At 39.9% G+C, this 26,623-nt stretch overlaps 1 protein-coding gene across 9 annotated transcripts in view; it reads left to right on the plus strand.

Annotated features, from left to right (window-relative positions):
* The window catches only part of ARHGEF6 (Rac/Cdc42 guanine nucleotide exchange factor 6), a 116,949-nt gene that overhangs the window by 74,991 nt on the left and 15,335 nt on the right, over positions 1-26,623 (plus strand). For all 9 annotated transcript variants that reach the window (XM_081222767.1, XM_081222769.1, XM_081222768.1 and 6 more), the window contains 3 exons: positions 18,706-18,844; positions 21,770-21,829; positions 23,795-23,941. In XM_081222767.1, the coding sequence (XP_081078893.1) occupies positions 18,706-18,844; positions 21,770-21,829; positions 23,795-23,941 (346 nt within the window). The remainder of the gene's footprint in view (positions 1-18,705; positions 18,845-21,769; positions 21,830-23,794; positions 23,942-26,623) is intronic.

Raw genomic sequence — 26,623 nt, forward strand, 5'->3', positions numbered from 1 at the left:
ACCATACAATTCACCCATTTAAAGTGTACAGTTAAATTATTTTTAGTATATTCAGAGTTGTGCAACCATCACCACAATCAACTTTAGAAGGTTTTCATCATTCTCCAAACAAACCTATACTCATTAGCTGTCACTCCCCATTGCCAGCCTAAGGCAACCACTAAAATACTTTATGTCACTATGGATTTGCTTATTCTGAACATTTCATTTAAGTGGAATCATACAACATATGGCCTTTTGTGTCTGGCTTCTTTCACTCAGCATAATGTTTTCAAGGTTCATCCATGTTGTTGCACTTAACAGTACATTGTTTTTTTATTTTTTATTTTTTATTTTATTTTTTTTAAAGGGGTATTTTCAATTCCTAAAGCAGAATCTTTTTTTTAATTTACTTATTATTATTATTTTTTTATTTTTGACTGTGTTGGGTCTTCGTTTCTGTGTGTGGGCTTTCTCTAGTTGTGGCAAGCGGGGGCCACTCTTCATCGCGATGCGCGGGCCTCCCACTATCGTGGCCTCTCTTGTTGTGGAGCACAGGCTCCAGACGCTCAGGCTCAGTAGTTATGGCTCACGGGCCCAGTCGCTCCGTGGCATGTGGGATCTTCCCAGACCAGGGCTCGAACCCGTGGCCCCTGCATTAGCAGGCAGATTCTCAACCACTGCGCCACCAGGGAAGCCCCATTGTTTTTTTTTTTTTTTTTTTTGCGGTAAGCGGGCCTCTCACTGTTGTGGCCTCTCCCGTTGCGGAGCACAGGCTCCGGACGCGCAGGTTCAGCGGCCATGGCTCACGGGCCTAGCCACTCTGCGGTATGTGGGATCTTCCCGGACCGGGGCACGAACCCGCGTCCCCTGCATCGGCAGGCGGACTCTCAACCACTGCGCCACCAGGGAAGCCCCCATTGTTTTTTTAAATTGCCATACATGCAATGAAAAATATTTCATTGTATGGATACCGCATATTGATCTTCCATTCACCAGTTTGTGGACATATGGATTGTGAATGGTGCTACTATGAAGATTCATGTACAAGTCGTTGCGTAGACCTGTGTTTTCATTTCTCTTGGGCAGATATGTAGGAGTGAAATTGCTGGGTCATATGGTAACTCTATGTTTCACTTTTAGAGGAACTGTGAGACTGTTTTCCAAAGTGGCTATACCAATTTATATTCCTACTAGCAATTTATGACGGTTTCATTTTCTCCACATCCTCACCAACATTTGTTATCATCAGTCTTTTTGATTATAGCCAGTCTAGAGGGTATGAAGTGACGATATCTCATTTTGATATTGATTTGCATTTCCCTAATGACTAATGATGTTGAGCATCTTTCATGTGCTTTATTGGTAATTGGTGTACCTTCATTTGGGGAAATGTCTGTTCAGATCCTTCGCCTATTGTTAAATTGGGTTACTTGATTCATTACTGAGATATGTATGATTCACATACCATAAATCCACCATTTTAAAGTGTAGAACTCAGTGGTTGTTAATATATTAGGTTGTGCAACCATCACCACTATTTAGGTCCAGAACATTTTCATCACCCCAAAAAGAAACCCCTTACCCAGTAGCAGTCACTGTCCATTTCTCTAAGGGCTAATGATGTCGAACATTTTTTTCCCTCAAACCCTTTGTCTGTTTTTTAGGTGGGTTATTCATCTTTTCATTGTTGAGTGGCAACATTTCTTTATATATTCTTCTTTATATATTCTTATCAGACGTGTGATTTGCAAAAAACTTCATTTTGTGGGTTTGCTTGGTATCTTTTAAAGCACAGAAGTTTTAATTTTAAATTTAATTTTGATGACATCCAATGTATCTATTTTATCTATTTTGCTTATATTTTTGGTGTTATATCTAAAAAATTGTTGCCTAATCTAGGTTATGAAGACTTATGCCTATCTAAGAATTTAATATTGTTAACTCAAGTTTAGCTCTTTAATCCTTCTTGAGTTAATTTTTACATATGATGTGCGGTAGGGGTCCAACTTCATTCTTTAGCATGTGAATATCCAATTGTCCCAGCACCATTTGTTGATTTCTGTTCTTATAAATTTGTTACATTGTGTTTTATGTCACAGAATACATTATGCTCAGTTCAACTACATCCTTACTAATTTTCGACCTGCTGGATTTCTTGATTACTGATAGAGGGATGGATCACAATAGTGGATCTATCTATTTTTGTTCTTCTTTCTCTAGTTCCTTTAGGTGTTAAGGTTAGATTTTTTATTTGAGTTTTTTCTTGTTTCTTGAGGTAGGATTGTATTGCTATAAACTTCCCTCTTAGAACTGCTTTTGCTGCATCCCATAGGTTTTGGGTCATTGTGTTTTCATTGTCATTTGTTTCTAGGTATTTTTTGATTTCCTCTTTGATTTCTTCAGTGATCTCTTGGTTATTTAGTAGTGTATTGTTTAGCCTCCATGTATTTGTATTTCTTACAGTTTTTTTTTCCTGTAATTGATATCTAGTCTCATAGTGTTGTGATCAGAAAAGATACTTGATATGATTTCAGTTTTCTTAAATTTACCAAGGCTTGACTTGTGACCCAAGATATGATGTATCCTGGAGAACGTACCATGAGCACTTGAGAAGAAAGTGTATTCTGTTGTTTTTGGATGGAATGTCCTATAAATATCAATTAAGTCCATCTTGTTTAATGTATCATTTAAAGCTTGTGTTTCCTTATTTATTTTCATTTTGGATGATCTGTCCATTGGTGAAAGAGAGGTGTTAACATCACCTACTATGATTGTGTTACTGTTGATTTCCCCTTTTATGGCTGTTAGCATTTGCCTTTTGTACTGAGGTGCTCCTGTGTTAGGTGAATAAATATTTACAATTGTTATATTTTCCTCTTGGATTGATCCCTTGATCATTATGTAGTGTCCTTCTTTGTCTCTTGTAATAGTCTTTATTTTAAAGTCCATTTTTTTCTGATATGAGAATTGCTATTCCAGCTTTCTTTTGATTTCCATTTGCATGGAATATCTTTTTCCATCTCCTCACTTTCAGTCTGTGTGTGTCCCTACATGTGAAGTGGGTCTCTTGTAGACAGCATGTGTACGGGTCTTGTTTTTGTATCCATTCAGCCAGTCTATATCTGTTGGTTGGAGCATTTAAACCATTTACATTTTAGGTAGTTATCAATATGTATGTTCCTATTACCATTTTCTTAATTGTTTTGGGTTTGTTGTTGTAGGTCTTTTCCTTTTCTTGTGTTCCCTGCCTAGAGAAGTTCCTTTAGCATTTGTTGTAAAGCTGGTTTGGTGGTGCTCAATTCTCTTAGCTTTTGCTTGTCTGTAAAGGTTTTAATTTCTTCATCAAATATGAATGAGATCCTTGCTGGGTAGAGTAATCTTGGTTGTAGGTTTTTCCCTTTCCTCACTTTAAATATGTCCTGCTACTCCCTTCTGGCTTGTAGAGTTTCTGCTGAAATATCAGCTGTTAACCTTATGGGGATTCCCTTGTATGTTATTTGTTGCTTTTCTCTTCCTGCTTTTAATATTTTTTCTTTGTATTTATTTTTTGATAGCTTGATTAATATGTGCCTTGGCATGTTTCTCCTTGGATTTATCCTGTATGGGACTCTCTGTGCTTCCTGGATTTGATTATTTCCTTTCCCATGTTAGGGAAGTTTTCTACTGTAATGTCTTCAAATATTTTCTCAGACCCTTTCTTTTTCTCTTCATCTTTTGTGACCCCTATAATTTGAATGTTGGTACGTTTAATGTTGTTACAGAGGTCTCTGAGACTGTCTTCAATTCTTTTCATTCTCTTTTCTTTATTCTGCTCTGTGGTAGTTATCTCCACTATTTTATCTTCCAGGTCACTTATCTGCTCTTCTGCCTCATTTATTCTGCTATTGATTTCTTCTAGATAATTTTTAATTTCATTTATTGTGTTGTTCATCAGTGTTTGTTTGCTGTTTAGTTCTTCTAGGTGCTTGTTAAACGTTTCTTTTATTTCCTCCATTCTATTTCCAAGATTTTGGAACATCTTTACTATCATTACTCTGAATTCTTTTTCAGGTAGGCTGCCTATTTCTTCTTCATTTGTTTGGTCTGGTGGATTTTTACCTTGCTCCTTCATCTGCTGTGTATTTCTCTGTCTTCTCATTTTGCTTAATTTACTGTGTTTGGGGTCTCCTTTTCGCAGGTTACAGGTTCTTAGTTCCCGTTGTTCTTGGTGTCTGCCCCCAGTGGATAAGTTTGGTTCAGAGGCTTGTGTAGGCTTCCTGGTGGAGGGGACTGGTGGGCAGGTGGATTCTTAACCACTGCACCACCAGGGAAGTCCTATCACTTTTTTTTTTTTTTTGCCTCATGTATTTTGATGTTCTGTTGTTAGGTGCATTCATGTTAAGGATTGCTTTGTCTTGTTGGAGAAATGGCCCTTGTATCTTTATGTAATTCTCTCTCTTTATCCCTGATAGTTTTCCAAGTTCTGATGTCAGTTTTTTTCTGAAATTAATATAGCTAATCCAGCTATCTTTTGATTGCTGTTAATATTTCATTTTCCATACCTTTTCTTATAATCTGTCTGTGTCTTGTAGACAATATATAATTGAGTCTTGCTTTTTTAATCCACTTTGAGAATTTCTGTCCTTTAACTGACATAGTTAGACCATTCACATTTAAAGTGATTATTATTATAGTTGGATTAATATCTAAAATGTTTGTAACCATTTTCTATTCATTTCCCTTGTTCTTTCTTTACTGCCCCCCTTTTACTGCCTTCTGTGGTTTTATTATTATTATTTTTAATTTTGACTATGACACCCGGCATGTGGGATCTTAGTTCCTCAACCAGGGATCGAACATCTGCCCCCTGCAGTGGAAGCACAGAGTCTTAACCACTGGACTGCTAGGGAAGTCCTGCATTCTCTGGTTTTAGTTAAACATTTTATATGATTTCATTTTCTCTTCTTCTCTTTGTCTTTTTCTGAAAAAAATTTATTGATTTCCCTAGAGTTTGTAATATCCATTTACAACTAACCTAACAGCACTTTCACATAACACTTACCATTTCACAGGTAATGCAGGTATCTTATAACAGAGTATTCTAAATTTTTCCCCCTCATCTCTTATTGTTCTCATTCATTTCATGTATCCATAACATAAAATCACTCAATATACTGTTGCTTTTATTACTTTGAACAGCTATCTATTACATCTGTTAAGATTAAGAAAAAAGATTTTATTTTAATTGCATTTATTATTCTCTGACACTCTTCCTTCTCATGTAGATCCAAGTTTCCTTCTCTCTGAAATACTTCTTTTAACAATATTTGATAGGAGGTCTACTGGTGACAGTTTCCCTCAGTTTTTGTTTGCCTAAGAAAGTTTTATTTTGCCTCCACTTTTTTTCCTTCTATTTTTATTGTGGTAAAACAAACAAACGTATAACATGAGATCTACCCTCCTAACAAAAGTTTAAGTGTACAGTACAGTATTGTTAAGTATAAGCACAATTTTGTACAGCAGATCTCTAGAAATTTTTCGTCTTCCATAACGGAAACTTATATCTACTGAACAGCAACTCCCCATTTCTCCCTTACCCCAGCCCCTGGAAATCACCATTTTACTTTCTGCTTCTATGAGTTTGACTACTTCAGATACCTTATATAAATGGAATCATGTAGTATGTTTCCTTCTGTGACTGGCTTATTTCACTTAGCAAAATGTCCTCAGAGTTCATCCATGTTTTCACATATGACAGGATTTCCTTCTCTTTAAAGAGGTATGCATATGCATACCACATTTCTTTATCCATTCATTCATCAATGGCCATTTATGTTGTTTCACAACTTGGCTATGAGAATGCAAATGTCTCTTCGAGATCTTGATTTCAGTTTATTTAGATAAATAACCAAAAGTTGGATTGCTGGATTAAATGGTAGTTGTATTTTCAGTGTTTTGAGGAACTTCCATACTGTTTCCACTGTGGCTGCACCAATTTACATTCCCACCAACAGTGCACAGAGGTTCCAACTTCTTCACATCTTTGCCAACATTTGTCTTTATTTATTTATTTATTTTTGGATAATGGCCATCCTAATCAGATGTGAGGGGATGTCTCATTGTATGTGTGTGTGTGTGTTTACAGTAACTATTACACTTCTCTACTTAAATGTATACAATCTCATGTAGTAAGGGTCATGTATCTCTTTTCCTCAGATAAATACTAATGTAATATTTAATTGAAGTATAGTTGCTGTACAATAGTATATAAGTTACAGGTGTATAATATAGTGATTCACAATTTTTAAAGGTTATACTCCATTTACAGTTATTATAAAATATCATTGTGGGGCTTCCCTGGTGGCGCGGTGGTTAAGAGTCCGCCTGCCGATGCAGGGGACATGGGTTCGTGCCCCGGTCTGGGAAGATCCCACATGCCGCGGAGTGGCTGGGCCCGTGAGCCATGGCCGCTGAGCCTGCGCGTCTGGAGCCTGTGATCCGCAACGGGAGGGGCCACAACAGTGAGAGGCCCACGTACCGGAAAAAAAAAAATATCATTGTGGTTTTCATTTGCACTTCCCTGATGATTAGTGTTGTTGAGCATCTTTTCATGTACCATTTGTATGTCTTCTTAGGAAAAATGTCTATTCAGGTCCTTTGCCCACTTCTTTTTTTTTTAACATCTTTATTGAAGTATAATTGCTTTACAATGGTGTGTTAGTTTCTGCTTTATAACAAAGTGAATCAGCTATACATATACATATATCCCCATATCTCTTCGCTCTTACATCTCCATCCCTCCCACCCTCCCTATCCCACCCCTCTAGGGGGTCACAAAGCACCAAGCTGATCTCCCTGTGCTATGCGGCTGCTTCCCATTAGCTATCAGTTTTACATTCGGTAGTGTACATATGCACATGCCACACTCTCACTTTGTCCCAGCTTACCCTTCCCCCTCCCCATGTCCTCAAGTCCATTCTCTGGTAGGTCTGCATCTTTATTGCCGCCCTGCCCCTAGGTTCTTCATGACCATTTTTTTTCTTTTTTTAGATTCCATATATATGTGTTAGCATATGGTATTTGTTTTTCTCTTTCTGACTTACTTCACTCTGTATGACAGTCTCTAGGTCCATCCACCTCACTACAAATAACTCAATTTTGTTTCTCTTTATGGCTGAGTAATATTCCATTGTATATATGTGCCACATCTTCTTTATCCATTCATCTGTCATTGGACACTTAGGTTGCTTCCATGTCCTGGCTATTGTAAATAGAGCTGCAATGAACATTGTGGTACATGACTCTTTCTGAATTATGGTTTTCTTGGGGTATATGCCCAGTAGTGGGATTGCTGGGTCGTATGGTAGTTCTATTTTTAGTTTTTTAAGGAACCTCCATACTCTTCTCCATAGTGGCTGTATCAGTTAACATTCCCACCAACAGTGCAAGAGGGTTCCCTTTTCTCCACACCCTCTCCAGCATTTATTGTTTCTAGATTTTTTGATGATGGCCATTCTGACTGGTGTGAGGTGATATCTCATTGTAGTTTTGATTTGCATTTCTCTAATGATTAATGATGTTGAGCATTCTTTCATGTGTTTGTTACTTTGCCCACTTCTAAGTTAGGTTATTAGTATCTTTACTATTGAGTTGCAGGAATTCCTTATTGTTTTGGAGATTAGACCCTTATCAAATAGATGATTTGTAAATATTTTTCCCTTTTCCATAGGTTGCCTTTTCACTCTTATGATTGTTTGTTTTGCTGTGAAAAATCCTTTTAGTTTGATGTAATTCCACTTGCCTATTTTTTGTTTTGTTAACTGTGCTCTTGGTATCATATTCAAGAAATCATTGCCAAGACCAATGTTGGGAAGCATTTCTCCTGTTTACTTCCAGGAATTTAGAACTTCAAGTTTTATGTTTAAGTCTTGAATCCATTTTGAGTTGATTTTTGTGTGTGGTGTGAGGTAAGGTTCCAGTTTTCTTTTTTTTTTCTTGCATGTGCATATTCAGTTTTCCCAGTACCATTTGTCGAAGACTGTTTTTTTCTCATTATATATTCTTGGCACCCTTGTCAAAGATCATTTAAACATATATACACAGATTTATTTCTAGGCTTTCTAATTTGTTCCATTGATCTAGTGTCTTTCTTTGTGCCAACCATACTGTTTTAATTACTGTAGATTTGTAATATGTTTTGGAATAAGGAAATGTGAAACCTCCAACTTTGTTATTTGGGGTTCATTTTGGTTCCATATGAATTCTGGGATTGTTTTTTTCTGTTTCTGTAAAAAAATAAATGTCATTGAGGATTTATAGGGATTGCATTGAATCTGTAGATCACTTTAAACGTCTGGACATTTTTTTTTTTCAGATTTCACCGGTTACATGCATTTATTTATCTGTGTATGTATTTAGTTTTTTTTAATGATTTTTTTTATTAGTTTCTGCTTTATAACAAAGTGAATCAGTCATACATATACATCTGTTCCCCCATCCCTTCCCTCTTGCGTCTCCCTCCCTCCCACCCTCCCTATCCCACCCCTCCAGGCGGTCACAAAGCACCGAGCTGATCTCCCTGTGCTATGCGGCTGCTTCCCACTAGCTATCTACCTTACGTTTGGTAGTGTATATATGTCCATGCCTCTCTTTCGCTTTGTCACAGCTTACCCTTCCCCCTCCCCATATCCTCAAGCGTCTGGACATTTTTAACAGTATAAACTCTTCTGATCTGTGAACATGGGATGTCTTTACACTTATTTGTTCCTTCTTTAATTTTTTTCATTAATGTTTTGTAATTTTCAGTGTACAAGTCTTCGGTCTCCTTGGTTAAGTTTAGTCCTAAGTATTTTATTCTTTGGATGCTATTGTATCAATAAATGAGATTTCTTTCCTTCCTTCTTTCTTTCTTTCTTTCTGTATTTTTTTTGGATAGTTCATTGTTAATGTATAGAAATGCAACTGATTTCTGTATGTTAATTTTGAATCCTGCAACTTTACTGAATTCATTTATTAGTTTTACCAGTTTTTTGTGGAGTCTTTAGGGTTTTCTACATATAAAATCATTTCATCTGTGAACAGAGATCATTTTACTTCTTCCTTTCCCGTTTGGATGCCTTTTATTTTTCTTTCTTTCCTATCCGGCTAGGACATCCAGTACTGTGTTGAATAGAAGTGACCAAAGTGGGTATCTGTGCCTTGTTCCTGATCTTAGAGGAAAAAGCTCTGTTTTTCACCATTGAGTATGATGTTAGCTGTGTGCTTTTCATATATTGCCTTCTTATGTTGAGGCAATTTCCTTCTATTCTTAATTAGTTGAGCATTTTTGTTTTTATCATGAAAGGATGTTGGATTTTTGTCAAATGCTTTTTCTGCATCTAATGAGATGATCATATGATTTTTATCTTTTGCCCTTCGAGTGTGATGTATCACATTGATTGATTTTTGTATGTCAAATCATCCTTGCATCCTAGGTATATTTCTTACTGGTCATGGTGTATGATGCCTTTAGTGTGCTATTACATTTGGGTTGCTAGTATTTTGTTGAGGACTTTGGCATCTATATTCATCAGGATATTGGCCTATAGTTTTCTTTTCTTGTGGTGTCTTTCTCTGGCTCTTGTATCAGGGTAATGCTGGTCTCATAAAATGTGTTTGAAAGTGTTTCTATCTCTTTAATTATTTTGGAAGAGTTTGAGGAGGATTGGTGTTAATTCTTTTTTTTTTTTTTTTTTTTTTTTTGTGGTACGCAGGCCTCTCACTGTTGTGGCCTCTCCCGTTGCGGAGCACAGGCTCCAGACATGCAGGCCCAGTGACCATGGCTCACGGGCCCAGCCGCTCCGTGGCATGTGGGATCTTCCCGGACCAGGGCACGAACCCATGTCCCCTGCATCGGCAGGCGGACTCTCAACCACTGCGCCACCAGGGAAGCCCTAATTCATTTTTTTAAAATTTATTTATTTATTTATTTTTTGGCTGTGCCACGGGGCATGTGGGATCTTAGTTCCCCGACCAGGGATCAAACCCACCCCCCTGCGGTGTAAGCGTGGAGTTTTAACCACTGGACCACCAGGGAAGTCCCCAGTGTTCATTCATTTTTAAATGTTTTATAGAATTCACCAGTGAAGCCATCTGGTCCTGGGCTTTTCTTTGTTGGGAGGTTTCTTTGTTTGTTTGTATTTTGGTTTTTAAATTAATTCATTTATTTTTGGCTGCATTGGGTCTTCATTGCTTTCTCTAGTTGTGGCAAGTGGAGGCTACTCTTCATTGTGGTGCATGGGCTTCTCATTGCGGTGGCTTCTCTTGTTGCAGAGCACAGGCTCTAGGCATGCGGGCATCAGTAGTTGTGGCACGTGGGTCCAGTAGTTGCGGCACACAGGCTTAGTTGCTCTGCGGCATGTGGGATCTTTCTGGACCGGGGCACGAACCCATGTCCCCTGCATCAACAGGTGGACGCTCAACCACTGCACCACCAGGGAAGCCCTATTTTACTTTTTTAACCAATTTGTTTAACTTACATTTAGTAAATGTATAGAGTTGTGCAACTATCACCACAATCCAATTTAAGAACATTTCTGTCACAGAAGATCCCTTATGCCCATTGCAGTCAATCCCTGCTCCCACCCCCATGAATTATTTTTTTAGTGTTTGCTTTGAGGCTTTCCATATATATATCTTAACTTGTCTGAATCTGCTTCATGTTTACAGTAACGTAACTCTAGTGAGATATAAAAATGTTACTCCTAGTATACCTCTATTTCCACTTCCCTTTTTGTGCTACTGTTGTTATACATGTTATGTCTATATGTTATGAACCCAATAATACATTGCCATCATTATTATTATTGTTATTTTAAATTTATTTATTTATTCATTTATTTAATTTTTGGCTGCATTGGGTCTTTGCTGCTGCACGTGGGTTTTCTCTAGTTGCTGAGAGCAGGGGCTACTCTGTTGTGGTGTGCAGGCTTCTCATTGAAGTGGCTTCTCTTGCCGCGGAGCACAGGCTCTAGGCGCACGGGCTTCATTAGTTGTGGCTCGCGGGCTCAGTAGTTGTGGCACATGGGCTTAGTTGCTCCACGGCATGTGGGATCCTCCTGGACCAGGGCTCAAACCCATGTCCCCTGCATTGGCAGGCTGATTCACAACCACTGCACCACGGGGGAAGCCCGCCATTGTTATTATTAATATAATTTTCTATTAATGAAACTGAGAGAAGAAAGGAGAATGAGGATATATTTATAGCATTTGTTATATTAACATTCTTATTTACTGTTTGTGTAAGGTGATACCTCATTGTAGTTTTGATTTGCATTTCTCTAATAATTAGTGATGTTGAGCATCTTTCCATGTGCCTGTTGGCCATCTGTATGTCTTCTTCGGAGAAGTGTCTACTTAAGTCTTCTGCCCATTTTTGGATTGGGTTGTTTGTTTTTTTGATATTGAGTTGTATGAGTTTTGGAAATTAAGCGCTCGTCAGTCACATTGTTTGCAAATATTTTCTCCCAGTCTGTAGGTTGTCTTTTCATTTTGTTGATGGTTTCCTTTGCTGTGCAAAAGGTTAAAGTTTGATTAGGTCCCATTTGTTTATTTTTTCTTTTATTTCTATTGCCTCGGGAGACTGACCTAAGGAAACATTAGTACAATTTATGTCAGAGAATGTTTTGCCTATGTTCTCTTCTAGGAGTTTTATGATGTCCTGTCTTACATTTAAGTCTTTAAGCCATTTTGAGTATATTTTTCTGTAGGGTGTGAGGGAGTGTTCTGACTTCATTGATTTACATGCGGCTGTCCAGCTTTCCCAACACCACTTATGGAAGAGACTGTCTTTTCTCCATTGTATATTCTTGCCTCCTTTGTCGAAGATTAATTGGCCGTGGGCCTGTGGGTTTATTTCTGGGCTCTTTATTCTAGGGGTAGTTTTTTGAGACCAGTCTTTGAAATTTGCTCGTTCTCTCTACTGACCTAGCTGGCCTCTTGTGTAGCTTGTTGTTCTTTTTTTTTTTTTTTTTTTTTTTTTTTGCTGTACGCGGGCCTCTCACTGTTGTGGCCTCTCCCGTTGCGGAGCACAGGCTCTGGACGCGCAGGCTCCGCGGCCGTGGCTCACGGGCCCAGCCGCTCCGCGGCATGTGGGATTTTCCCGGGCCGGGGCACGAACCCACGTCCTCTGCATTGGCAGGCGGACTCTCAACCACTGCGCCACCAGGGAAGCCCGAGCTTGTTGTTCTTAAGTAAGAGGACCAGCCTTCTCTCATTTGCTTACCACCAAAATCTTCATTGCCTTCGCAAGAGACCTTAGGCTTGAATTTCCCCACACTGTTTTTCAACTAGAACCAATTCCTTTGAGGAAAGCTCACTGTTCCTATAGTCTGTCTGCCTCTCTCCTGGGCAAAATCTTTGAGCCACTACTCTGGGTGCTGGGCAGGGCAGTAGCCTCTGGTCTTCTCTTTTTACCTTTCCCAGCACAGAACCTCTACCCTGCAAGCAAGCTGGGGTGAGGGTAATTTGGTGCCAGTATTTTCAGCCTGCGTCCTCCCTCTCTGTCCAACCTCTCAGCCACACTCACTAGGCATTCAATGTCTTCAACTTAGAGCTGAAGCAGTTGAGATATGCTAGTGAGATATTGTGTCCTTGGGTTGGGAGTTGAGGGCAGAGGGAGCCCTCTCTTCTTGTCCACACTTGCCTGGAGTGGCTTCTGGCAAACTGAGCCAGGAGGAGGGAGGAGGGAGAGAGGGAGAGAGCAGGTCATGGCTCAAATACCAAGCTCTCCCTGTTCTTACTGAGTTTTAGAATATTTTCTTGAATAAATGTTTTCTTCATTTACCAGATGTCATTGGAACACTTTCTAGAGACTTTAAATGGTTGTTTTTATGGGTTCCACTAGCTCGGCTTGTTTCCCTGGGGGATGGGTCCATGTAACATCTCATGCCACCATCCCCTTCAGGCCACTCCTTGATGTCAGCCTAAAAACTTTTTCCCACTTTTATATTGTCTCAGTTTACAGTTCTGCCACTTAGAAGCTGTGTTACCCAGGGTGATTCACTTAATCTTTAAACCTTAGTTTCCTCACTTGTAAAATGAGGATAAAATCACCTACCCTGCAGGGTTGGTGTGAGGATTCAATGAAATAATGTATACCAAGTACCCGGCATATAGCACAAGGTACTTGCTGCCACCTCCCATGTCTGCTTTATTCGTCTTCTACCAGCTTCTTGTTGTTTTTTTAGAAAAACAATTATGCAATATTTCAAGCATACAAAGAACAGAGATAAGATAAAGTACACCCACGTACCCACCATTCAGCTTAAGAATCGAATTGTAGCTGCAATTGGAGTCCTGTGTATACTTTCCAATATTTCCTGCTCCTCCCTCCCTCCCCTGAGGGAGCCTCAGTCCTGAATTTGTTTTTATTATTTCCAGGAATGTTTTCATACTTCACTACTTATCTTCAGTAAATAAAAATATGGTTCAGAGGCATTTTTCCTGTGATGGCTACGTAAACATCCTGTGCGGATAAGGGTAAATTTCTTAATGCCAATGAAAAGAGATCCCATCATGTTAGCTTGCCATTTATATGAGCACGTATTCTTTTTCTTCTGATCTGAGAACAGCAATTCTGGATAAATACCAGAAAGAAACGGTGTACCTCAGATGGCAGACTTTTGTAGTGTTTAGAGAATTTTCTGTTGTAATTCTGTGTACTAAAATACTACTGACTCTGCATTTACCCATGTTAGGAGTTTAAAATATAAATAACAGTAGAGATTCTTTCAAACATTATGATTTAAAGTCTGTTGCACAGTTAATTGAAAGATTCTCAACTTTGGGGGGAAATTATAACCCTGTTTGCTTGATTTTGGTTAGTGATTTTTAAAAATTGAAGTATAGTTATTTACAATGTTTCAGGTGTACAGCAAAGTAATTCAGTGTACATATATCTATGTATAGATATAGATATATATTCTTTTCCAGATTCTTTTCCATTATAAGTTATTACAAGATATTGAATATAGTTCCCTGTGCTATACAGTAGGTCCTTGTTGTTTATCTATTTTATATATGATTATTGATTTTTTTGGAGAATTTTATAATATCCCTTGAAATGATGGAAGACTCACTGGAGTCCCATAGAACTGAATTGTTATCTTAGTGGTTTATTTACATGTAAGGAATGAAAATTAAATTAAAATACTTGGGGTTATCCTCAGAGGTGCTTCTAATATAATCTAAGCTATTTTCTAGGCATCTTGTCGTAATTTATGCTGACATACTAGAGGCAAAGCATAGTTGAGTGAAATTCTCAGAAAATTCAGATTAAAATCCTGTTTTATATGAAGGCTTCAGCTGAAATAGGGACATTGGTGGATTTCTGCTAAAGCTGTATAGGTGCTTAGAAGCGGGAAAATTTCTGAGTCAGAGCAAGCCAGTTAGGTGAACTTCTTCACTTCGGCCGGCAGGTAGCAGTATCATACTAGAAATGCTTGTGACGATTGACAATGAGACCAGACGCAGCCTGAAAATTGTATGACTGTGTGTTGGTGCCTTGTGAAAAGTGCAGTGATGCATTATCTGAATTCGGAGATACAAGCAGACCCCAATCTTGATATGTTTGTTCCCCATATTTACATATATTTGAATGAGTGCCCCAGTCTTTTGCTCGGCCCTGGGCGAGGTCTTTTGGGATTTCCCCTCTCTCTCCCCTTCTGGCTCGCTATTGTGGCTCTTATTTCTTCCTGGGAGTAACTTCACCCTTACAAAAATACCCACTTCTCTCCCGTGCTTCGTTGTGGCATCCATCCTTTTCACAAGGGAGAGGAACCCGGCGGCGTGGAAAGACAGAGGGGGGAGAGGGGGAGAGAGTTAGCGCCGAGGCAGATCTGGACCTCACTTCCGGCTCTATTGCGGCGACTACCACAAACACCACGTATTCTTTTCCTCTTGTTAGTTTTATAAACTCTCTGTTTACCACTGTTGTCAGCAATGAAGACTTTGAGAAAAACTCAGAGCTGCGTACTTGCTTCCGGGACGAAGCACATAGGAAAAATTCTGAGACTAGATTCTGTTCTGTCTTTGAGGAACCAGGGAAGGGAGCAAGTGAGACTGACCACAAACAAAAAAGTGGTGGGGAAGAAGCAGGCAGCCTAGTCTCTGGGACTGGATCAGTGAAAAAAGGGCTAAGTGAGATCCACCCAACCCAGTGTGAGCGGCATCCCGGGGATTTTCCACTGGCCACGCCCAGCCTCCCAGCTCCTCGTGCCTCACCTCCGCTTTACAGACCACGGTGATTCCCATGAAAGGCTGGTGGCGAGAGAGTGAGGCGAAAAGGGGGGAAAATCTGGTCCTTTTCTAGCTGCTCTAGTTAGAGTCACCATCGTTCAAAGTGTAAATCTATGCAAAGATTCTACAGAAACACTGTTATATGAGATGGTTAAGCCCTGTAGTGTTATTATAATGTATGACACTTTTCTTCAGTTTTCCAGCCCAACCTAGAAATATACCAGAGCCCCATCCACCGTGCATTCTATAAGGGTATGTTGAGTTTCAAACAACATTCATACATTGAAAACTGCTTCTATTGTGTCACATCACATATACAGAACATGTTAAACTTGAAAAGCACTTCAAACAGGCTGTATAAAACGTAAAAGCTGCATTTGAAAGACATTGTGTTTTGGTATACAGATATATATTTGCATGTTATATTTGTGTATGATATTAATTTGTGCATTAAATTTATTTGGCTAAGTAAAATGTGTCTTTGAGGATCTATTTATCATGATGGGCAGTGGCTTTATAAGGCAGTTTTGTTCTTTTGTTGCACTAGTCTAATGTTACTTTTTCCCTAATAGCCAGTGTTTTATTCTGAGATAGTGATCTCACGTTATACTGAAAAAAAAATTTAAATTCTTTTGTAATATTTAACAAGCCTAGAAGTTAGAATGATGCATGGAAAGTAATAAAGTACACATTAGCATTTGCTTTTAATTGTTGTAACCCTTGTATCAATTAGAGTAGAACGTTGAGGATGCAGGTAGTTATTTACTCATGGAAAGGAAAAAATAAGGCTTGTTTACCAAATTGAAAAGAAATTAGAAAATTGATTTTCTCAAAATTACATACTCAAATGCACTCTCCAACTTCGAGTTATTTTCCTAATTATATTTTATATGTGATGATCATTTTTTAGTCTAAGCCAAATCTGACCCACAGGCAGGTTAACCTGTTTCCCTAGTTGCTTGCATTAAGCACTATTTCTTTTTTAAAAATTTTTGTTGAGATCTACTTGATTTACAATGTTGTGTTAGTTTCAGGTATACAGCAAAGTAATTCAGTTATACATATAGATATATATTCTTTTTCATATTCTTTTCCATTATGATTTATTACAGGATATTGAATAGAGTTCCCTGTGCTATATAGTAGGACCTTGTTGTTTATCTATTTTATATATAGTAGTGTGTATCTGTTAATCCCAAACTCTTAATTTATCCCTTCCCCACCCCCTTTAACCTTTGGTAACCATAAGTTTGTTTTCTATGTCTGTGAATCTGTTTCTGTTTTGTAAATAAGTTCATTTCTATCATACTTCAGATTCCACATATAAGCGATATCATATGATATTTGTCTTTCTCTGTCTGACTTACTTCACTTAGTATGATAATCTCTAGGTCCAAAACACTATTTCTTCTAGAAGTTCTCCCTGCATTATTCAAGTGAACTCAGCTCCCACCCTCCTTTTTTTCATGGTTTAGACCTCAGAGATGGTCCATGCCACTGCTGTGTTCCACATCAAGCATCAGACAGTAGTGATTTCCAACAGACTTGGGTATGAACCTTAACTTAGCTATTTACTTGCTTTCACTCACCCTTTCTGAGTCTCATGTTTCTCATCTGTAAAATGAAGATAACACCTGTGTTGAAATGTTGTTGTGAATATTAAACCAGAACAAATGCATGCAGAGATCTTAGCATGAAAGATTTTAGTCTTATAAACCCCAATATTTAAGGTTCATGATTTTAGTAGGAAGTAGGTTTTATCTCTGCTTTACAAATGAGTCAGCTGAGGTTGGTAACTGATCAGGGTCACTGAATCTGTTTTATGATTTCAAGTCCAGGGCACTTCCCTCCCCTTGGCTGCTTCTGGAGCAAGACTGCAAAAACTGATAAAACAGGTAGCCTTGATGGTTAGATGTGACCACTCAGATGAGATCTAGCTTCTGTGACATCCCTGTGATTCTGCGTGACTCAAGGTTGCTGTGTAACAGCTGAAATGATGTCTTTTTCTCTCCTGCTCGCAAAAGCCAAGCAGAGGGAGAGTATCTATAATAGGGGTAACCTGCAACCCACCACACCCCCAAACCCCCTAGTAGGTTATCACTGATAGCAAGTTTCTTTGAACACAGCACAACTTTTTGCAACATGCCACAGTTGGGAACCGCTGTCGAAGATGTGTTCTAGGAGAATAAGTAGGTCATTTGGTAGTAGAGGGTTCCTCTTGGAGAGGGATGAGAAGATTGGTGGGGCCAGTGGGAATCCAAAAAGTTAAGACTTGATCTTGCAGGCAATTGGAGGTTCCTGAGTAGGAAAGCAACAGGAGTTAAGTGGTGGTTTGCAGGGTGCTTCACAAGCCAGAAAGCCTGGAAGCTGTGGGGTCCATTGGACTATTGCAGTGAACCAGACCGGAGAGATGAAGGCCTGAGCTGAGTCAGTGGCAGTGGGAATGGAAAGGAATAAACAGGCACAAGAAGGCTTGTGACGGATTAGATATGCATGGGTGAGCAAGGAGGGAGAGGGGTCAAGAGATAAGGCAGGTTTCCTTCTTTAATTCTATGTTGCAGAAGTATAAACTAAAATGATCTTGCAGCCCCAGGACTCAGTATCCTATTGGTGGAAAGGAGACAGTCCAAGAGGGTGCTGAAGGGCAGAGAAAACCCAGGCTTAGACTTAGACATTTGCACAACATGGTTCCTAAGATATTAATACAGTCTTTTTTTTTTTTTTTTTGGCCACACCGCGTGGCTTGTGAGATCTTAGTTCCCCTACCAGGGATTGAACCGGGGCCCACGGCAGTGAGAGTGCAGAGTCCCAGCCACTGGACCGCCAGGGAATTCCCTACAGTCTTTTATTTTTTTTTTAAAGCCGAGTTATTTGGGTAGACTGCTGCACTGTTTTCAGATCCTAGGCTAAGTGATTAGTCATGCAAACATGCTGCTATCTGAATTTAGGACTTGATTCTGGCACATTACAAGTGGGTGTCCCAGTGATAGGGAGCACCCGGTGATAGGGAGCACTTGGTGAGTTACCCCCCTTGGCATCTCATCAGCCAATAACTAGAATGTTTGCAGTGACTAAGAAAAGATTTTTTCAAACCTGACATTGAGGTCATATGATAGATTGTATGCCCCATGCCTCTGGGTGCAGGCTTCTTAAGGGCAGGGGTTTTGGTTTTCTTCACGGCTGTATTCCCAACAGAGAACAGAGCCTGGCACTTAGTAGATGCTCAATAAATAATTGTTGGATGAGAAAATAAAGCCAGGGATCATAAGTGCCTGGTTCACCGCTGTAGCCCAGTGCTGTGCACCATGCTGATTGAATTGAGTTGAAGTGCGTTGGACAGCATTTGCGCTGGTGATCCAAAATTTATTTGGTTTTCTATGCTGTGAAATACAGGAAAATCATGTTCAGTTGGTAACTCTTTACATGGAATATTAAGCAGTAACAAAACTATATTCGTTCTTTTGCCAGTGACGATCTGGAACGATTTATGGAAAATCAAGGTGCATCTAGCCCAGGTATCCTCATTTTAACAACAAGTCTCAGCAAACCTTTCATGCGACTGGAAAAGTATGTTACTCTCTTGCAAGAGTTGGAACGGCATATGGAGGTAAGGGAAGGCGAGCTGTTTTAAGCTCCTGTACAAAGGATGAGCCTCTGCTCTGGAGGAAGCAGCCAGTACCGCCTCCAAACTAGCCTTACTGAGCAGTTCAGAAAAAACCTGGGCTTCAAAATTTACTTGATCCAGTCTACCCTCTTCCCGGACTTTTAGTTTTCCCCATTATGCAGCAAAATAAGAAGGGGACATTCTTTTTTTTTTTTTCCCTCTGAAGATTTTTTTTTTTTTTTTGTGGTACGCGGGCCTCTCACTGTTGTGGCCTCTCCCGTTGCGGGGCACAGGCTCCGGACGCTCAGGCTCATCGGCCATGGCTCACGGGTCCAGCCACTCCGCGGCATGTGGGATCCTCCCAGACCGGGGCACGAACCCGCGTCCCCTGCATCGGCAGGCGGACTCTCAACCACTGCGCCACCAGGGAAGCCCAGATTTTTTTTTTTTTTTACTTATTTTTTCCAGCTTTATTGAGGTATGATTGGCCAATAAAAATTGTATATATTTAGGTTGTACAACGTGATTTTTTAAAGGTGTACAATGTGATGATTTAATATACACATACATTGTAAAATCATGACCACAATCACGTTAATTAACACATCCGTCACCTCACATACCTACCTTTTTTTTTTTAGTGAGAACTTTCAAGATCTTTTCTTTTCTTTTTTTTTTAAGCAACTTTGAAGTATACAATACAGTATTATCAACTATAGTCACCATGCTGTACATTAGATCCCCAGGACTTATTCATCTAATAACTGAAAGATACCCATACTTTACTATTAAGTATTCATGATCATTCTCCCTCCCCTCTCTTCTCCCAGCCCCGGTCCTGTTGCTTCCTCAAGTCTCTGCTCACTGGTTGACTTAGGTTTTCTTCTGCCCTCTCATCTGTAGATGGTGGTTCTACAGAGAAATCTTCCACCAAGAAATCTTCTGTTGCTCTGATACATGAGCCAGCTTTCTTGTGGGAGCTAAACAAAGCAAAACAGCATCAGAAAATGTACAGAACATTTTTCATTATAGACAGGAATGTTTATCCCTAGAGCACTGTGGTCATTCAGCTTTCTGACTCTGGATTACAATGGAAGATTCTGGTATTTCTTTAAAGATGAATAAATGGGTCCACTCTCAGTTTCTCTGTTTATGCAGCCATACATCTCCATCAAAGCCCCCTCACATTTTTGTTTAAAAATGTACAGTTTACTTGCAACAGCTGTAGCATAGCTCTCACCTTTTCTAAATATTCAGATTTGCAATGAGGCCTGAGGATTGAATATTTTTGCCTCAAGAGCCCAAATCCTCTTTATTAAAAGCCAATCAGCAGGGGTAGCTTCTTGAGCCGTTCTTGTGTAATGGAGCATGGGGGATGGGGATGGGTGAGGAGGGCCCGAGGGGTGAAGCTGCATTTACCCTACTTGTTCTTCCTGTGTCTGGGGAAAGGTTTTGAGGTTTGAAAGGGTTTGATTATCTTTAAAGAAAAAGGTTGCACGCTGCCCATCTTGTCAGCGTTTGTAAGGATTGAAAGCGTGTACTCTGAGGGAAAGCACATTCTCAGGTTCTTTGGCCTGCCGGAATGAAATTTCACTTAGGGCCCAGGAAGGTGTTGACCTCTGGATGGCTTTCCAGAAGCTAAACCTGTTTACTGAACCATTTGAGGTTTGCCCCTCCTTGTTTATCACAAAAATCCAGAAACGCGTGGCCCCAGTTTCTGGAACTGCTCAGTGCTGAAGTGCAAATGGACACTTCATTTGAGGAAATAAAATCCCAGGTGCCCCCACTGCCTGCATCCTCTGTCTTGGCCCTTCTTGTCTCAGAGCCCGTTTCCTCTCCTCCTCCGCATGCTGGTCACCTGCCTTTGGCTGCCTTTCATTTCCCACCATCAGATAATACGTACTCTGAGTACAAGTTCACCATCTGGTGAGACACTTTATCCAGCTTTCTGATCATTGAGTATGGCTGCTGGCTCATGGCAGAGTAGAACTTGAACTTCTCAATGATCAGCTGATTTGTGGAAGGATACATTTATAAAGGAGTACAACCTTTCTTTTCATAAGCAGTGCTGCTCTTGGCTTGGGTCAGACCCTTAGTCTACTCAGCTCTGTATTTTATCACCCAAAGCTGATTGAACAGCAGATTTTGTCTTCCTTTAACTGCAGCTGAATTCCAGAGGTTAGCTGGACATCTCCCGCAAGGAGCCCTATTTTCCCTTCATAAACAGTTATGCAGATGTGGATTCCTCAAAGCCATTTTTGAACCTTTTCACTTTTCAGGGTTGTGAGTACCGTGGAATTGCAGACCAAACATAATCAGCTTGCTTAAGAAGGAGCACATGGTATGAGACCTGGAATTTTTTCCCGTCTGCCATGTTGAGTCTGCTGAAAGAAAATGGAGGTGTAGGAAATGAGATTGGGTTGATTTCTCTCTAACCACCACTCTGTTTCTACAATTCCCTACCTCTTGTCATTTACTAACAACATGACCTAATGATGCCCCCCCGCACATTATTATTTATTATCCACGGTATAACAGCAAAAAGGCAAATGGGAACTCTTGCCTCGATAACTGTACCTAGTATGTTGTTACCAAATATATAATGTGTTCCCAGCCATCTTAATTTCTTCATTACCTAATCATTAGAGGTGCTGAGATTCCAAATGCTCAAATGCTGTTTTATTTTTTAATCTTCAAGTTAGCATACGGTAAAACTGACTTTCTTCTTTTGGGGTACAGGTCTATGACTTTTAACGTGTGTAGAGATTCGAGTTACCACCACTACTATCTCGATACAGAACAATTCCATCATCCCTCAAAATGTCTTCTTTGGATCTCTTTGCAGCCACACCCTCCTCCCACCCCTAACCCCTGCAATCACTGATCTGTTCTCCTTTAATATTGTTTTTAAATGTATTCCTTTCATAGGATACGCATCCAGATCACCAGGATATTCTGAAAGCAATCATAGCATTCAAAACTCTCATGGTAGGTGATGTTCTAAAATTATAATTCTCCATTTTGTATGCTTTGTTCCTAAAAGAGTGACTTGTGTGTAATGTTTCTTTCCTTCTGCAAAGGTCTCTAGAGTGGAAACAACAAGCTCTAGCGACCGTATCGCAGTGATTGTTTCATTGAATGTTGTCTTCCAAACATCATGCTTACCTGTGAAAGGTTGCCAGGCTGAGGGTGTAAAGCACTCACATTTGAAGTCTCTGCCACATTAAGCATGGCTGTGTAGGTGGGGGGTTTCCTTTTGTCTCTTTGTCTTTACCCCCGTGTTACTCACCGTATGTCTGTGCAACTCGTCCTTCACTGATCGGCATCAATACCGGATTCATCTACTTATGCCGAAAGGTGTGAGTCTATTCTTTGCATATGAAAAAGAAATCCTTCATCAAATCTAAAAGGAAAAAGAAACCCAACTAAAATACAATTGCTGTATATAGAGTGCTATCAAAGTTACCTTTTATCTTGAATCTTGAGCACAATGGCTTAATGTCCTCTTGAACCCACTGATGTAAAACTGCTTGGTGGCATTTTAGGAGGAAAGAAAAGGTTATTTGGGGAGATTGATTAAGTTGAGCTTAATTTTAGACATTTCTGTAGTACTCCAAGTGATGGGGATCAACGTTTAGTTATGGATTCTTGCTGTAAGGTTGTGATGCAACATTCACCGTCACCTCGTTTTTATTGCTGACGAAAGATCTGTACCTGACGTGTCCACAGTTAAACAGCAAGTTGAAGACCAGAGTGTAAGGTATCAGGTTAAAATTGCTGTTGTAGGTAAAAAATGGTGGAATATTGGCAGTTTGACATGGTTCAACCTAATGGAACAGCCCACTGAAAGCCATGGCATTTATAATAATTTGTATCCCTTCTCTTTTTTCCTATGTAAATTGAATATAAAATGTCTCATTTGAAAAACGATATTTCATTCTAATCATTTTACATGTTGTATAACTCGCTTTGATGGTTATAGTATACTTATTCCCATTCTAGGCCTCAAAGATATGTGTACAATGAATTTATTTGCTCAAGTTTCCATTTACCTGAAAGGGGCAGCAGAGATTTTATAGAAAACACGCCCCCAAACACTATGATAGTCATTTGGAAACAGGAACATAACTAACCATATGCTTATTTTCATATTCGATTTGGAGTGAATACTGTTAAATTATTTTAAGATAACTTCACATTTTCTGAAGCAGTGAGAGATATATGTATATAGTATATACTATATACAAATATATAGTAGTCATACCCCACGTGTTATTTCTTGGCTTGTATTTTCAGTTTGTATTTGTGAAATTCAGTTGTATCTCTTTTTCCAATCCTTTCAGGGATAAAAATTAACTTAGTACTTTTTCATAGCAATCTACTACTGGTCCCAAAACAAAGTATAGGGCAGTGCATATGTTTCATTATAAGATCAGTTTGATTCACTGTGGCGTAAGGAGTTTAATTTTCTCTTTTTCGATAACTCTTGGAGTCATTTTGTAAATTAAGATGTCACTTGGTTGGAAACTGAGTTAGAAAAATAAATTTGCTTTGTAACAAAGCACGATTTATGCAAAGGTAGACAAGATGGAGAGGAGCTGGAGCGAGCAGGGACACCAAGCAGCAAATCTGAACCTACTGGTCCTGTTTGATGTGATTCTGCTACTTGTCTCCTTGTGGAGAGGGAGAGGCAACCCCCTTCTACCACTTTATCTTGATGTTTTGCAAAATGAGAAGTGGCTCTTCCTTACAAAATGTTTAGGGGCTGAAGGCTAGAGATTTAAGGTAGTGGATCTTTCCGTCTGTCCGGAACGGACCTGGTGATGGGACTCGTGGTGAGGAATAGGGACTCAGTGGAAATCTGATAGTCAAGAGCCGCTTCTTACTTTAGCCTTGTTTCAGGTCTGTTTCAGAAGAATTCCTATTTCAGTATGTTCTGCTTTGGTTCTGTAGGGGCAGTGCCAAGATCTCAGAAAGAGAAAACAGCTGGAGTTGCAGATACTTTCGGAACCTATTCAGGCATGGGAAGGGGAGGATATTAAAACCTTGGGAAATGTGATCTTTATGTCGCAAGTAATGGTGCAGTATGGAACATGTGAGGTAAGAGGTTTCAAATCTCAACACCCTTTCTTCCGTCTTTTATATATTTCTTCCTTTCTTTCTTCTTCCATCAAGGTCAAATGATCAAACTTTTCACATCAGAAACTGAGCACCTGTTCTTTGCCCAGCCCTCTGCTTGGTGCTGTGGGAGCAGTTAAGAGAAAAGAACAGCCATGATCTCTGCCTTCAAAGAACTCATTAGAGACAGATTAAAAGCCAAGCTGCAACTGGAAAACAAACCAAAATAGTCAATGCCAGATCATACCATCCCTACAATAGATTCCATAGAAGTTCAGAGAAGGGAGAGACCAAGAAAAGACTGTATGCAGACAGGACTTGAGGAGGGGGCCGTGAAGAGAGAGGGGGAAGATTCTGTAAGGGAGAGGTCATTCTTATCTCAGGAGACAAGCGCACTGAGCCAGCCAGTTTATTAGGAGCAGAGGAAGCATCCTGGGCAGAGTGAAAGAGCGAATTCATTGGGTTCGAGAGAGGCAGGTTGTGAAGAACCTCAGATGTCAGGCAAGGATAGTTCAGCTGGACGCAGCAGGAAACCATGAGAGGCCTGAGTAGTAGAGGAACAGGGGTGAAACGAAAGGGGTGTTTCTGACAACCTGGCAGCTGTATATGTCAGCTAAACTGGAGGGGATGGGGCTAGAGACAGGCCAGCTGGGTTGGAAAGTGGTAAGTACCCCCCAGGAAGGTGGTGGCAGAGAGAATGAAACTTTAGGGGCAAATATGAGACCTGTTGAGAAGGGAAAGCCTATAGGAAGTGGTGAGCCAGAGCCTAAAGGAAATGACGCATGTCATTTCAGACCTGGTAACTTTCAAGTGATGGTGGGTATCCAGGAGGAGATGACTTGTAGGCAGCTGTTGAAACGGTATAGAAATGTGGGTAGGAGGTCAGAGTTAGAGGCAGAGGTTTACATGCCCCTGACAGATGTGCCTTCTTGGGAAGTAAATATCCAGAGAGAAGCACGGAGGCCTGAAGGTGGATTATGTCTTTTAGGAAGGGAGTGGGGTAGGGGAAGAAGGTTGATTACATCACCTGGTGTGATTTATGGGGTATTACAATCGTCTTCTCCCTCCCCAGACATCTTCCTCTACTCCCTGACAGGTCTCTGTCAGAGATTCGTTACTGTGGTTACCAAAGGGGAAAGCGGGGAGGGATAAATTAGGAGTTTGGGGTTAACAGATTCAAAGTACTATACATAAAAGAGATAAACAACAAGAACCTACTATATAGCACAGGGAACTATATTCAATATCTTGTAATAACCTAAAATGGAAAGAATCTGAAAAAGAATATGTATCTGAATCACTTTGCTGTACACTTGCAGCATTGTAAATCAACTATACTTCAATTTAAAAATTGGAAAAAAAAGCAATCTCATTTAAAATGCAGATACCCTGTGGAAGGTTAATGCAGTGACTCTAACAGTCTTTCATACCTTTGGGATAAACCTCTTGGGTAAAGCAAGGACGAATCAATGCCGGAAAAAGAAGACGAAGCAGGGACTCCCTGGCTGTCCAGTGGTTAAGACTACGCGCTTCCAGTGCAGGAGGCTGGGGTTCGATCCCTGGTTGGGGAACTAAGATCCCGCATGCTGCGCGGCGAGGCCAAAAGATTAAAAAAAGAAAAAAAGACAAAGCAGAAGATAGAGGAGAATCAGGGGAGTGTGGTATGTCGTGGAAATTCTAGGAGGCGCATTTGAAAATGGTCAGCCTGCTGAGTGCTGCAGAAGGGTCAGAGGTCAAAGAGTATAGAGACCGGGAAGAAGCCATTGGATTTCTCTAGAAGGCAGTGATTGAAGACTTTGAGAGAACAGCAGGGGTGCAGTTAGAGGGGGATCAATGGGGAGAAAACGAAGGCAGCAAGTAATCTGGCAATAAAATGTCAAGAAATAGGGTGTTATGTCTAAGGAGCCACAGGGGCAAGTGAAAGCTTATGAAATGGACAGGAGATGTGCATATGCTAAAGGCAGCAGAAAAAGCCAGTTAGACAGGAGAGGCAGCTGGAAGCAAGAGCAGGAGATGAGACCAAGCAAGAGAAAGATGTGAGAGAACGCAGAACACTTGTTAGAAAAATTAGCCTTGAAAGGTTGCTCTTCTCAAGCGGGAGAAAGGAGGCGGAGCCAGGCATGAGGATAATTGTAGCTAAGATGGTCGGATGCACGAGCCCAGCGCCATCTTTGGCATCTACTCATTGCATATCTGTTTAAGGGGTTCAGAGAAGCCTTCGTGTGTAAAATTTCCTTTAGAGCCATTTTAAAAAGTGTTTCCTTCTTTGTTTTATATGGGTATAATAATTATTGTGTAGTTATTGATTAACGGTAATTTTAGGAAGAGTTTACCATACATGTTAGGGCATAATAAATTTCCTATCACCTGAAAACCCCTTTATTTGGCCACTTTTCAAAGTAAAATCATTTTCACTTTGGGAACATTGAGACTTACATTGTGCTCTGGTTGCAGCTTGGGCAGGAAGGCATTAACTGTGTGACTTTTCAGGCTTACATGCTTGGGAAACAAACATGGTTGTTTGTATTTAACTCTTATGTATAGGAAGGACACAGATAAACTGGGGGCCTATATCCATTTTCAAAGTAAAAGTAAATGCATTTTATACTTTTAAGTTGGGTATCCTTTTTTTAAAAAAAATCACTGCGTTTCATTGCCTTATAT

The sequence above is a fragment of the Mesoplodon bidens genome, assembly GCF_964165515.1.
Source record: "Mesoplodon bidens genome assembly, chromosome: X".
NCBI classification, from domain to species: domain Eukaryota; kingdom Metazoa; phylum Chordata; class Mammalia; order Artiodactyla; family Ziphiidae; genus Mesoplodon; species Mesoplodon bidens.